Genomic DNA, 14,367 nt, shown 5'->3' on the forward strand with positions numbered 1-14,367 from the left:
CCTACCGCCAGAGAGCTAGCTTCTTTCAGAGGTGGATAGAGCATGTGGGATCACGACCTTGCCCCAGTTCTAGCATAAGGAGGGGTCAGAATCCTGATCCGAGCTCCTTCTTGAGCATCCTGAGCACCAACCAGCAGCGTCAGGGAACGGCGGGAGGTGCCTTCTTGGCGGGACCGGCACCAAACGCCCGAAGGGACTGCTCCCGGCTTCTCCTGAAGGCCAGCGTGCGGTGCGGTGCGCGGTGCGGTGCGGTGCGGGGTGCTCCAGGCCGGGCTCCGCTAGGTGGCGGATGCGGAAGGGCTGCACGCCGCTGCGGTGGAGCGCGGCCGGACTCGGCCCTGCCTCTCCGCGCTGTATTGTCGGAGGGCACGATAGAGCGCGGACAGTTTCCTGGAGTCCTGCCTGCCCCCGTCTCTTGCTGGTTTTGTCATTAATAAAGCAGAATCGGGAAGGATCCGAGGGAGGTCTGAGACACAAAGGACCCGGTGCGGTGACAGGGTAAGAGGGCACTTCTTGGCTATCCACAGTCAGTGAGGGAGGATTGCCAAGGCAGAGAAATTCTTGAGGAAAACACAGCGGGGTGTAGCGGGAGGTGGAGAAATAAAAAACGTCTGCGAAGTTTGCAGAGGACCAGCTGGTTAAATTGTAGCGTGGTCTCTAAGCCCGTAGAGAAGCGCTTTTGCCCCTTTACAGACCAGCTGAGAGGGGACGGCTGCGTGCCCGGGAGACCGTGGCCTTTTCCATCCGTGTTTTTTTTAGGTTGCAAAAGTGAAAGGAAACTGGAGTCTGTAAATATCACAATAAAGCATTAAATAAAATTGTCTTATACAGAATTAAATCACAAGTTCTTTTTCCGGCTTATTGTCGTCTTTGTCTTAAGCATGCTTTCTGCTGTGCGCTCCGAAAGCAGTGATTTTGTTTCTGCAGAGTGTGTATAATGCTTCAGAAACAGCTTTAGTGTTAAACCTGGGTGTTTGGGCTAAACTTCTTAAGGATGCACCTCCAGTCCCAATTTCCCTCGGCCCAGGTAGCTGTGTCTGACAGAAAACTCGCAAAACTGAGGCGGGTGCATTTTGCAGTGAGTATGATGGCCCTTGCCGTGCACATGTGCTCTCCCCCGGGCTCACCGCCCGCCCCTGCCCCGAGGGGCTGCGCACAGGTGTAGGGGCAGCCGGGGAGCATGTGGGGTTCTGGGGCCTCCTGGCTTGGTCCTAGGTGGCCGTTAAATCCGGCTCCGGGCCCCGGAGGTTGCGAGCTGGCTGCCGGTGAACCGGGGGGGGCTCGGCCGTAGGTAACTGCGCGCTCGAGGGGCCGAGGGTGCTCCGTGCCCCAGCGGGGCTCCTCGGCTCTCGGCGCTGCGCTGTCCCCTTGCCCCGCAGCGGTGGCGGGTGGCGCGTCTGGAGCGGCGGCTTCTGCCCCACGGCCCCCGTTCGGGCGAGGGGCTCAGTGCTGGGGGCACGCTGGGGGCACGCTGGTGACCCACCGCGAGGTGCCTCGCTGAGCGGAGTCGGCAGGTGGAGTTAACGGGCTGGCCGAGAGCCGGCGGGGAGCTAGGGCGGAGAGGGCGGCAGCGAGGGGAAGCGGGGGGAGCCACGGGGCGCGCCCGGGGCGCGGTGCCGGGGGTGCAGCGGCGGAGGCGGCAGCGCGCGGCCGGGTCCCCAGCCCTCCCGCTTTTGAACCTGGGCAACGCAGAGGCGTGGAGAGGGGCAGGGGCAGCGGCAGGCGGGGACAGCGGAGCGGGCCGAGCGGATAAGGTGGGAGAGCCGCGGGAGCGGAGCGGGTGAACGAGCAAGGTGTCAGCGACTAGCGGCTGCCGCTGGTCCCCTGCGCTCCGCACCGCCCCGCACCGCACCAGGCACCATGCAGAGGTCCCCCCTGGAGAAGGCGAACATCTTCTCCAAACTTTTCTTCAGGTGGGAGCCCCGGCCACGGCGGGACACGTGCTGCCTGGGGCAGCGGGCAGGGCGGGCAGCGGCCGGGCAGGGGGTTCTGTCGGGCTTTGGGGGCCTGGCGCTGGGCGCCAGTCAGCTCTGGGAAGGTCCGAGGGCAGCGCGGTGCCGAATGAGGAGATCTCGCTTCTTTTGTTGTTGTTGTTGCTGGCTTTTCAGCACCCGGATTGGGCTCTGTCTGTCAGGTGTCATAAACCCTCGCTGGACCTGGACAGATGTGTTTATGACAGAATTTGAGCAACCTTTGGTAAATTGCTCAAGTAGTTAATCTGTTATTTCACTGTAAACTGAGAAAACACAGCGGGGTGGTGGGGAGCTGAGGGGAAATGCTCTCGGAGCAAGGATTCTTTCTGTTTGGCTTTTTGGGTGTTCAGCATTTGCTCAGTGTGTGAGTGTACTGGAAACAGTTCCTTGTAAGCCTTTCCTAACAAGCAAAGTCTCTGTCGCTTTTTCTTTCTCACAACTTCAAATAAAAAGGGAAGAAGGAGCCAATACCAACGCCTGGGCACAGTGTGCTCTATTAGACAATATAGAAGCCTGAACATGTTTTATGTGACAATGCTAGACATAACACTGCCACCTGGAAAGAGCAAATAATTTTTCTGGCTTTGGCTCACATGCCACAGGTTTTTCCTGGGTGCTGGTTCCCCTCTTTGTTGCTGGAGGGTCTTTTGCATTGCAGGGAGGGGAGGAAACCTGTGAGTAGTGAACATAGTGACTGAAATGGGAGCAGGTGATGTAAAACCATAACATTGGCACGAGGTCTCTGCCTGAACAACTGGGGGCTTTTAGCTCACTTCAGTCCATTTGGGATAGCTTCCCTTTCCAGGTTGGCCTGGACCCTTTTTTAAAGTTTCTTAAGGAAGTGGGTCTGCATGGATCGCTCTCTGCCTGCCTCTCCCACTTGGGCTCATTTTAGCCAGATGTGATAGTGGAGAATGATCCCAAATGTAACCTGTTCCTAAAGTTTTATAAACATCCAGGTAAAGGTGAGGTCCCTCGAGGTGTCCCCCAGTGGTGCTGCAGTGGGAAAGAAGCTGCAACTGCTCTCAAATGCTGCTAGAGCCAGGGAGTGTGGATGATGGGAGTGCAAGCCTTCACAGATTCTCCGCAGAAGTTTCAGTCAGTGCTTTTCTCAAGTACAAGACACAAATCTGTAGAAAATAAGTCTGTATATTAGCCCCTTAATATTACATAAGGCTGTATATTAGCCCCTTTTTCTATTTAATTTTATTTATTTGTAAAGCTTCTATCAGAGTAGTGCTCCCTTAGAACCTGTGATGCTGAAGGTGTCAAGAAAAACACCCCTGTAAGATAAAGCAAATATACTTCTGATTCCTGCCTTACTTAAACTTCCTGTGGCTGAAACCAGATGTGGTTCATGCTTATTAAGTACATACTTAACCATCCTTGGGCCTGACTAACCTGGTCTTTTAAAATCGTAGTCTTTAGGTCAATTAAGTGATGTTTGAATCATCTTATCATGCATGATACATTATATTTTACCAGGTATCTGAGTGTATATAAAAAGAGGTTTATGATGAATATTGACTAGAGCAGAGAAATTTCTTTACAAAACTTTACAGAAACATTGTTTTGTAGAAGAATCAGGCTGTTAAAGTAAACCTTCAGTTCACAGGGTAAGAACAACCAAAATTACATGTGTACATCTGTGAAGTATCTAATGTGGTTCTAATACCTTTGCAATGATGTTTCTGTGAATGACAAAGTCTCTGTTTACATGCGTACTACCACATACACTGTGAATGTCTTTGTTTCTTCACAAATATTATATGAAATAAAAAGGTCACAAAAGTGAAAGCCCCAAAAGAATAACATGAATTACATCCAGTTTGGCAGCAAAGTTGTCTTTCTCTTATAAACAAACAAATAAATAAACAAACATTTGGAAAACATACATTACAGTGATGAAACACGTTAGCTTGTTTTAAAATATATCTCTTCAGTCTTCAAGGACTCCATCAGTTTCTGTCTCATCAAAAGTAGATCAGGATCAGTGCTAAAGATTATTAAAAGGTATGTTATCACATTGTAAATATTCTTCAAGGTATAATTTTTCATGACACTGAAGTATATTATTTGTGATGAGCTTTACAAAGCTGGAAGCACTTGCTATGTATCAGTAGCAAGAGATCTGTCCACTCAACTGGAAACATCCACAAAGTAGTGATTAATGACTGAGATTGGAACAAGGTTTTCTAAGATGTCAGAATATTCTGTTAGTGTTTTAACTGAATCTGTACACATCATTGGTTTCTGATACTGATTGTTTTCAGTAAGGTACTCCAGGACATGCCTACATTTAGTTCTATGAAAAGGGTGTGAGGCAGAACTCAAGGGCATTATATCTGAAACAAGTAGTCAATTCTTTCTTAAAACAAAACAAAACAAAACAAAAAAAGCCCCAAAAGGCATGTATGGAAAAAGGTTGGTTTTTTCCAGTGATGATGAAATAGTTGCTTTCAAGTGCAACATTGCAGAATGCTGCAGTGAAGTAACTTTTATAGAAGGCTCCTGTGCAATTATGTGTGAAGTGCCTATCTGAATATAGGGCAATAAGCTGAAGGTCATGTTAGCAGAAGTGATACTGAAGTATTAGTTGTTATTATTCAGGAACCTTTGCTGACATCAACTGTCATCCTAAAATTTCAACAATTTCTTCTTAGAAATGGAGTTTTGGTGGTTATGAAATGAGGTGTGGAGACACGTGGTGTGAGATCTTTGATTAGGATGCCAATTGGAAAACACTAGTTACTAAGTGTTTGGGGTTTCAGGGTTTCTTTTGTGTTTTGTTGTAATTTCCTTATTACATTTTCAGAGTTGATGTCTTTTGTTCCAAACCACAAGCAAGGCATTTAGCTGTGCACTGGCAACTTTCTGTCTCATTTAAAGGAAATAGAGTTTTATGCAGAAGCAGTAGTTTGCTTAATTTTGTGTTCATTGTGAAACTTCACTTCTGTCTTTACAACAGTTACTTACATTCTTGGAGTTTTGTAGGGTCAAGGCCATACCTTTTGCGACAAACAACATCAGAGTGCTTTGCAATCAGCTAGTTTTTATTGTAGATTAACTGAGATAAGGAAGTATCATTAATTAATCAATTTTTAACTGGGTACCGGAACACAGAGTTAATGCTGGAGTTTCAGAAACAGCTGCAACTTCGTGAAAATCCTGGTGGTGGTTTTTTAGTTTGTTTTTTTTTTTTTTGTTTTGTTTTTTTTTTTGTTGTTGTTGTTGTTTTTTTTTTTTTTTGGTCTTTGCTTTTTTGATTTTGTAATGTGCAAATTTAGATATTTAAATACAAGTTCAGAAAAGGCAATTCTTGTGCTCCTGTCCAACTCTCTAAGCATATAGAATCATAGAATGGTTTGAGTTAGAAGGGACCTTAAAGATCATCTGGTTCCAACTCCCCTGCCACGGGCAGAGACACCTTCCACTAGACCAGGTTGCTCAAAGCCCCATCCAGCCTGGCCTTGGACGCTGCCAGGGATGGGACAGCCACAGCTTCTCTGGGCATATGCTTTTGCTTTGGTATATAACAAATGTGACATCTCTTTTGGCAGGACTGAGTAGTTTAGTGCCTGATTCATCTAAATTCAAATGAAAAATGCAAACTAAGTCAGCTTTTGTGTCATGTTTTTTATGGGCTCAGTCAGACTTGCTCTAGTTGCTTCTGTTTTTACAAACCAGAAAAATAGTAACCTGCCGCCTTTTTATACAGCTGTCCAGTGGTTCCAAGAACAATTTAGCATGTAGGGGATAAATGTTGGATTCCTTCCTTTGCTATGTGTGTGTTGGGAGGGGTAGGAAAAGGAATTCAATTCTCCACCTCACCTCTTCTGGGAAGTAGGATCAGTGTTACCAGTGTATGGTAGTGCAGGTGTTTTAATTCTCTATCTCTGGCTCAGCTATTCTTTTTAAGCATAAGAGTGGCAATGTAGTCCAGTGGATAAGAAACCTGTTTGCAAGTCCAACTTGTTTTCTGTTCTGAGTGCACTTGTTGCGAAGTCTGTTAATAGTCTTCAGGGTAGATAACAGAATTCAGGACTTAAGTTTTGAAAGTACCTAGCCCATGAGCTACAGTCACGGCTATTCTTTCTCTTTTTCTAAATTAATTCAGTTGTAATTGTAGGTTTGAGAGTGCCTTGACCAAGACAGTTCCTGGTCTGAAAAGGCATTCTCATGATAATTAGTTTGAATCTCTTTGGAGAAACAAACTAAAGCCAGACCTGCCCTAGCCAGTCCTTGCTCTATCCTTGAACTATGCACCTAAAGGTTTAATACCAAGAAGGTACTTAGTATTTTGATTCCTGAATAAAGAAGGTCTTATGTGTCTATTTTCCTGGAGAACTTTGGGATTTAATGTGTACATTTGTAGTCAGAACTTCCTGTGAACCTGTCTCAAGTTCCTAGAAATCCTGGGTATTTTATAGGAAGCTTAAGGGCCTAAATCATGTCTATACATTTCACTCCAGAGGGCAGTTGTCTGGAAATTATCATATCCAACATGTATTTGGAGCATCCCCTGTCAATACCTAGCTGTAGCATCTTGCTTGTCTTTCCTATCTGAGTAGGGAGACTCTGTGTATATTGCCAGTGATGAGCAGGTACATTTAATTGCACGGTGTGATGGCTCAGTTGCTGGGACAGCTGGCTTAGATACTTACATAAGGCAAATTTCTCACAGTATTTTCTTAAGGCCCTTTATGGGTCTAGTCCTGAGGACCCGTCTTCCTGTGATCCCAGATAATGATAAATCCTGGCTGTTAGTGATAACCAAGCACAGTTGCAGCTGCAGCACAGATTATGTCCTCATTAGACTGCCTGGTCAATTTATCTGTTGCCGCAAATGGTCCTTGGAGACCTGCTGGTCTACCAGCACCTCAGACGTGTTTGAAACAGCAAGCTTTCTGTACTTTTGAAAGTCAGCCCCCAGATGGTTCAGAGATGTGTGTGCAAGTTTTGGACTCCTTTTGAAATTTGACTTCTATTAATATTTTCAAAGTAAAATATGAAACTTGAAGTGAGCCAGAGAAATGATGCCGAGTCTCCTACTCTGAAATAATTTTAGCCGCAGCCACTCTAATAGTGAGACCTAATTGTCTCCTGATACTGCATCTTTGGTCTAATGAGCAGAAGTGTAAACCCTGCATAGCACAATGACCTTCTCTGGCTGCTCTGTATCTCTAAAGCACAGTTGCCTGTATTACGTTGCATCTGAGTTTCAGAAATACATGTAAAGCTGCTTTTCCTCCTGCAGGAGGAAGACCTACCATCTTGATATTCAAAATTAAATGATTAAGCATTTAAAATATTTGTAGACCTTTTTATTCTCCTCCATGCTTATTTGATTTTGGTGGGATAGAAAATAATCCATCCCATTCTTGAATTCTTTTCTAAACACTGTAGGCAATGACAGGGAAAGTAGTATTATCTGTATTATAGAGCCTTCTAAATGCCCTAGCAGAAATTTGAAGTCTGTTGTACTAAGCACTGGAAAACATTTGATAAGGAAGTCTGTTTTGAAGGTCTTAAAGTCTAAGTAGATAGCTCAAAGGATGGGCTAAAAAGAATTTTACTAATTGTGTAGAGAAGAAAGTGGGGTGGTACAAGGATCCTGGGGACATGTGGTGGGCTCAGTGCAGACTGCCTGAGATCTACTGTCTAGGACACTAATAGCACGGGTATTTCTGGTGTGAGGGAATTACTTCAGCATGTTTCTACTGTGAACAATTATCACCTCTTCCACACAGAAGAGTCTCAGTTTCTGAATATCTGAATGTTTTTAATATGCTAATTGTCAAACTGGTGAGAATAGCAAGAGTTACTGCAGAGGAGTTCTGCAGGTTGCTGTTATCTTGTTTGTTTGTTTTCAATTCACACTCCTTTCCCTCCCTTCTGTTCTGCAGCATGTATGTACAGGTATATTGGTTGTGGGGGCAGGATGGTACCTGACATCTAGGTAATAACATGTCCCATTATGTCCTCTAAAATAAATGTCAAAAGTCAAATTAAGCTGTAGCATATAAGAAGACTTCAGTGATACATGTTGCAAAATTTTGCTGTGTAAACTTTCAGATGCAGTTCAACTGCCTTCCATGAGAGAGAGGGTATGCCTGGGCGAGATTAGCAAGAACTCACAGGCTGTGTTTGTGTATCACTCCCTCTCATACAAGCAAAAGGATCTGCATGAACATTTTTACAGTTGGCAAGTAACTAAAGAAAGGCTGCATTTTCATGAAACTCCCAAAAGGAGGAAAGAAGTAGGCTTTTAGGACATATTTTGAAGCAGCATTGTTTTCCCCTTGAAACTAGAACCCTCCTGGCTGTCAGATATGGGTAAACATCCTTCCTTCAGGAGAGGGTAGGCAGGAGAGGGGATTGATCCTAGAAAGGCAGTGCTTGGCATGGCCTGCTACAATACTAATGCCTTGACTCTATGGGCAAGGGCGTGCCATAGGAGAAAATCTTAAGTGACAGCTTGGAAAGGACCTTGATTTCTGGTATATCCCAATGTTTTAATGTTGGCACTTTTCTTTTTATACCCTGTTTTCTTTCTTTCTTTATTTTTTTAACTTTTAAATAAAGGACGTGAACCTTTATTGTATTGGAGTCAATCTGATATTTCACTTTTATCTTGTTTTGGCTTAAGTCAGTTTAAGGTTAATCTGTAAAATCTGGAATGCTTTTATTTCTCTAGAGGTAACAAATACAAAGAAAAGAGAACAAACAATCAAAAAAAACCCAACATATCAGTCACTGGGGCTGGAACAAATTACAGATTTGTAGAGGGCCATTGCACCTGATGTGCAACTGTATGCTAACCTGTTATGAAACGTAGCTATAAATGCATGGCTAAGTCAGTGGAGTACTAAATTGGGTGAAATTTGTTGCTGTCACTTTAGTGACAATCTGGGAGATTTTAAAATTCAGTTTAATCATGAATAGCACAGCTCTGCAATTGTGTTGCTGATGCAAACTTTCTGCAATGTTCCTTGGTCTTGCAAAGGACTAGGAAAAAGAAATCTCTCTTATTCTTGCTATAGGATATATAAATGAGAAAAAAAGTGAAGATGAAGAAACATCCTCTCCTAGCCAGTCTCACTGTAGGTATGTGCTGGAACAGCCTTGCAAACCCTGTTCATAGCACATCATCACTACTATGTTATTTTGATAGCTTTGTTAAAGAAATATTTGAGGCATATATTACACTTGACTTGCGTATCTAAACAGCTGACAGATTTTAATACATTGAATGTATTCTGTCTTTGTATCTTACCCAAATATCTTTGTACCCCTAATATGTTTTGTTTTCTCTCAAAAAGAGCTCTTGGTACTTCTGCAAACCAAAATACTTCGACGATCTTACTAACTGTAAGGAGAAAGTATTGAATTTCTGCTAAAAATCTAATCTCAAAAAGTATTTAGAGATTAGATAATAATCTAAGGAGTGCCACTTTGCAAAAACTAGACAGAAAAAGGCAAGCCTTCCTGAAGAATTGCTGTGGTGTAATCCTAATTAAGATTCGCTATTGAAATCCTGGGGTTTCAGCAGAACATTGATTATTCTTAAAATGGTGCTGCTCACAGCTAGTGGCAGAGTCAATGATATTGCAGCTAAATATTTTCCATGTTAAATAACAGCTCATGTGGAAGAATTATTAGTGAAGAAATTTACATTTTAATTTTTGTGATCTGAGAAAAAGCAACAAACAAGCAGACATTAGTAGGGTCTGCATTTACCTTCCATTGTTGAAGCCCTGTAATAAGTATGTGTAAAATATAAGCTCAGAGTGTTGCATTTGCTTTTAAAGGGGAAAATACTAAGGGTTTGATATAATTTTCAGAATATAGGGCATGCTATTTCAGCAGGTTACAATTCGAAACACAGTACCTCCAATACTACTCAAGGGTAACCAAGGTGCAGGAATTAGGCTGTAGTGCCTGGCAGTTGTGCTCTGTGGGTGCGATGGCTTGTCCCGTCTATTAGCAAGGATCATGCAGAGTTAGTGTCACCCGTTACAGCTGCATTGCAGGATGCTCAGAGGGCTGGTAGTGCAGAGAGTCTCCTGGAGGTACATTTCTGAGTGTAGTAGAGCTGCCACTTCCAGTACAAAGTAAGCAACAATTTACAGTTTGTTCTGCCAGCAGAGTGATGGGTATCTTTTGGGAGAGCATGAGAATGCAGAGCCTCTGACAGAAGCTGGTTTGACCCTTTGAGTGTCTACTTAGTACCTCAGTCTTTGCCTGCAGTCAGTAGGCTTTTGTGGCTCTACAACACCTTGTAAAACAGGCAAATCATGGGTTGATTATGTTCCCCCAAACTGTTAAAAGAAGTGATAAGATAAAGCCAGAGGCATCTTTCTTGCTCTGTCTCCTTCAAGATTTAGGTCCAGTTCCTTAGTTGCTGCAGGCACTATGCCTAACTATATTGAGCGCAGGTATCAGTGCTTTGTAAGAGAAGGACGTGAAGTCAATAGTCACCTTCACACCTCTCAGTATATATTGCTATGTTGTGCACAGGACACATGCTGAAATGGGACCAGCCTGATCAGGGACCCTTGTGGGAGAGCTGCTCTGCTTTGCAGGTCTTGGATAGTCCAGCCTTGCTGCTCTGTCATGGTCCCAACACCTCATGCTTCTTGACCTGACAGGCCTATTTGAGCTGGGGAATCCCTGTGCCCAGGAGGAAGATCTGCGCAGTTGGCTTAGCAGCACAGAGGCTCTTTCTCTCTTCAGTGGTATGCAAAGTAGCCTTAAGGGAGAGTCAAATCCCATTGACAAGCTGACAGTTTGTGTTAATACTCCCTGGAAAGGCAAAGACATCTGTCATAGCGGTACAATTTGTTTGAGTGAAATGAGATTGAATGTGCTGGAGAAAAAGATATCTGTAGTAAGAAATCTATTACATACTGCTAAAGTGAATGACAAAGAAATGGTCATTAGAAATCTGCCAAAAGAGAAGTTAAAACAGTATGTTATGGAAATGAAAGTTACCCACTAAGCTCATAAGGTATTTTTTGCTAGAGACAATCAATAATAGAGGTGCAACTTGTTTTCCTTCTTTTCTTTCCTACTGTATACCCTTGAAACTTGTCTCCTGCTGGGTTTCATGTGTGTGTACCCATAGTAACATTCCTAGTTAGTGGCAAAACTGACAGCACTACAGGTTTCTCTGTGAAAGAGTTCATTAAATGCCAGCCAGTAATCCGGTGGCATTTGCTAACGTAATGCTGTAAAGCCAATCTGTTTCCTTTCCTTCTTGCTCTCTTTCTTTCAAAATAAATTTCTCATTTTCAGTGACCACAAGAAGAAAAAAATCAGAATTAATGCTGACAAATTGTTTCTATTAAGCCAAAAAAGAGAAGAGCCATATTCACTGACAAACTCTGACTGAGCTGTGTTACCTGGTGATAAGGAAACATCCATAACTACAGATGATCTTGACAGTTTAATGTATAACCATTTTGCACTTCAAAACTTTGCAAAGAATCCCGAGCATAATGCTAAACTGGATGCTATTGGAATCTGGCAAAAGGTTCATTTTAGGAGATATTTATGTATTCTAGGTCTAATACATTCCTTTTAATAAAATACATACTGTTTACCGCAGTTCTTGACAACACAACCCAAGCAGGTGTTGAAAATGTCCCTTGAGACAAGCAGCATGTGACAGGCCAGCTCCTCCCACCATTACCACTCCAACCCAAAGCCACTTGGCACAGCTCACAAATTGGCCAGATCTAGTTAGGGTGCGACTTCTGAGCAAGGCCAGGGCAGCTGGGAGGTGAACATCTTTGTGCAAGCCCTGCCAGCATCCTGTGGTAGGAACCTGACTGCAGAACAGAAGGACCCTGGGCGAAGGTGTCAGCACCACTCCTGAGATGGCTGGAGGAGTCATCTACCATAGTTGCAGCTACTTGCTGAGCAGAGAGATGAGGACAAGGGCTGCACTAGCTTTGTGTCAAATTTGTTGACTTGGGAGAGGACAATAGCTTAGGGACCACATAATTTAGGTGGCACTAAGGAGTGCACCTGGTTAAGCACCAAGTAGAACAAGAGACATTTCTACGAGTACAGTAGATCTGCTAAGAATGATGCCTTTCCCAAATAATAAAAGAGCTACTCTGCTTACTTTCTAAATGCAGTCATGTTTTGTTACTTCTAACAGTGGCAAAATGCCAGGGTAAGTGCTAATCAGAAGTATAAATAAAATCAAATGTGTAGTGGAAACATGTTTTCCAAAAACATACGAAGTCTGAAACTGTAAAGCATTTCTCTTTTGTCAAGACAAGCTGGGGATTACTTGTTGCAGTCTCAAAGCATTATTAAGAGGCTCAGCAAGGTTATTACTTAGCTATGGTATTGGGGATTAAAGAGGTTGCTTAGGAAGTCCTGTTACTTATTTGCATTTGCTGCAGTAGTTGTTTAGTGTCTCATAACTTGTATTCATTTTATCATTGCCAGAATATCTGTTTACAGAACTTTTGTTGAAGTCAGTCCATGAAAGTTTCTGTTCTCGAAAGACAAGGATTAGCTATTTCTCCCCAAGATGTGCACAAAGCCAATAGCAATTGGTCCTTTCTGCCATCAGGAGCTGGGAAAATAGAAATCAGTGTTTTATCATTTGCAGTGGCCATGAAAAACTTTCACATAACAGTATTATCTTAAATTAAACAGTTTTCTCCTAATCCATCTTGTTACAGACCTGAAAACATTGGCCCTTCCTGGAAGTAAAGTTTATGGATACTTTGCCAATGACTCTCCAAAGTAGACTCTCTTGGCTTGTTGTTTGCCTTGTTGTAGCATACTGCGAAGCATGTATTACTTCTCAGCCACTGGAGTGTCAAAGACTGTGCTAAAGCCCATATGGTTCGTCTGAAGCCGTAGTATGATTGCAGAAATGAAGGATAATGTTCTAATTTCGAAGAACATGATCTGTTTGCAGTGGGTGTGATGTAACTGCTCACTTGGGAAATATCCTTGTGCTTTACTGAATTACAGGGGTTATAGACTGATGTCTCGTATGATTCATAACTTCATTAAAGTAAGTGTTAGCGTGTGTGTGTATGTGTGCACAGTTGCACACAGGCTTTGACTGTTGTGCTAAGGTCTTTTTGCACTCATGTAGTGTCTAATTTCAGAGGCAGTTGAGCAACTGAGAATATGGATTACTTTGTGTGCGATACATGTTCTTATCGGTGTATGGGTAAGCATCTCTAATTAGATGTTTGCATTTTTTAGTGACCATGTGAAACATTATTGCACTTCTTTTTCAGTTTTGTTAACTTTTGTCTATGTTGACACTTTAAAACAATAAATTCTGAAATGATTGAGGTTTTGCAGATCATAACTTTTATCATAAACGTAAATAATGTGTTTGGGTTCTTTTACAAACTGTTTACATATGGAAGTATGACAGCAATCAACCACAAGCTACTTCATTTGCAGATTTTTCATTCTTTTAAGGAAATATTTTTGACAATGGCAGTAAAACAGAAACTCCAATAGTTTTAAAATATTCCGTTAGTTCTTTAGTTGCTTGTTTGTGTTTTGTTTTAGTCCTGTGCTTTCAAAATGATTTTCAAACAGAAGCTGCTGCAAAACTTCGTACAAGTTGGCAGCTGGGGATTCATAGGGCTTTCAGGAGCTGAATTGTTTGATAAAATTGAGGAGGAAGATTTGGGGGTGTTGGTTGCCGAGAAGCTCAACGTGACCCAGCAGTGTGTCCTTCTAGCCCAGAAAGCCAACTGTGTGCTGGGCTGCATCAAAAAGAGTGTGACCAGCAGGTCAAAGGAGGTGATCCTGCCCCTCTACTCTGCTCTCGAGAGACCCCACCTGGAGTACTGCTTTTAGCTCTGGGGCCCCCAACACAATGGGAAATTGTCCCTGCCTGTGGCACTGCAGGTGGAATTAGATGATCTTTAAGGTCTCTTCCAACCCAAATTGTTCTATGATTCAATGAAAATTAGTAATAGCTTATAAATATTTTTTCTACAGAGTAGCCATTCTAGAGGTTTTTTCCTGCTCTGGTTTAGTTCAGCATGCTCTTTAAATTTGCATTAATTTTTTAAACACGAAATTTGAAAAAAGAAATGTGAAATGTGAATATGATGGATGAAATGAAGATTTTGCGAGGAGTCCCGTGAAAGTCCTGGTGTGTTGTTAAGCGTATACTGCAATGTAAGCTGTCAAAGGAACAGTCAAGCTATATTGAGATTTTCTATCTTACAGGAATGAAACTTCTACATGCAATTTACTATAGTTCTTGTATATTATTCATTTATATGGACATAGCACCTATTCATAAATACAGTACAAAGGTTGCAATCCCCTGTTCGTTTGCCTGCTGCTGACTGAACAGAAAGTCTGGGGCATGATCCTGCTCCAAAACTGA

At 43.0% G+C, this 14,367-nt stretch overlaps 1 protein-coding gene across 2 annotated transcripts in view; it reads left to right on the forward strand.

The window, feature by feature from the left end:
- Positions 1-244: 244 nt before the first annotated feature.
- Positions 245-14,367, forward strand: part of CFTR (CF transmembrane conductance regulator) — an 88,762-nt gene continuing 74,639 nt past the window's right edge. The window contains exon 1 of one of the 2 annotated variants that reach the window (XM_057412180.1): positions 245-498. In XM_057412180.1, coding sequence (XP_057268163.1) covers positions 290-498 — 209 coding nt within the window. In that variant the 5' untranslated portion in view covers positions 245-289. Of the gene's footprint in view, positions 499-1,762; positions 1,914-14,367 lie in introns of those variants that run through there. The other variant, XM_057412181.1, reaches the window with a different exon arrangement.

The sequence above is a fragment of the Pezoporus wallicus genome, unplaced genomic scaffold (genome assembly GCF_028554395.1).
Source record: "Pezoporus wallicus isolate ANWC-B61680 ecotype Strahan unplaced genomic scaffold, APGP_CSIRO_Pwel_v1 contig_3858, whole genome shotgun sequence".
Classification (NCBI taxonomy): domain Eukaryota; kingdom Metazoa; phylum Chordata; class Aves; order Psittaciformes; family Psittacidae; genus Pezoporus; species Pezoporus wallicus.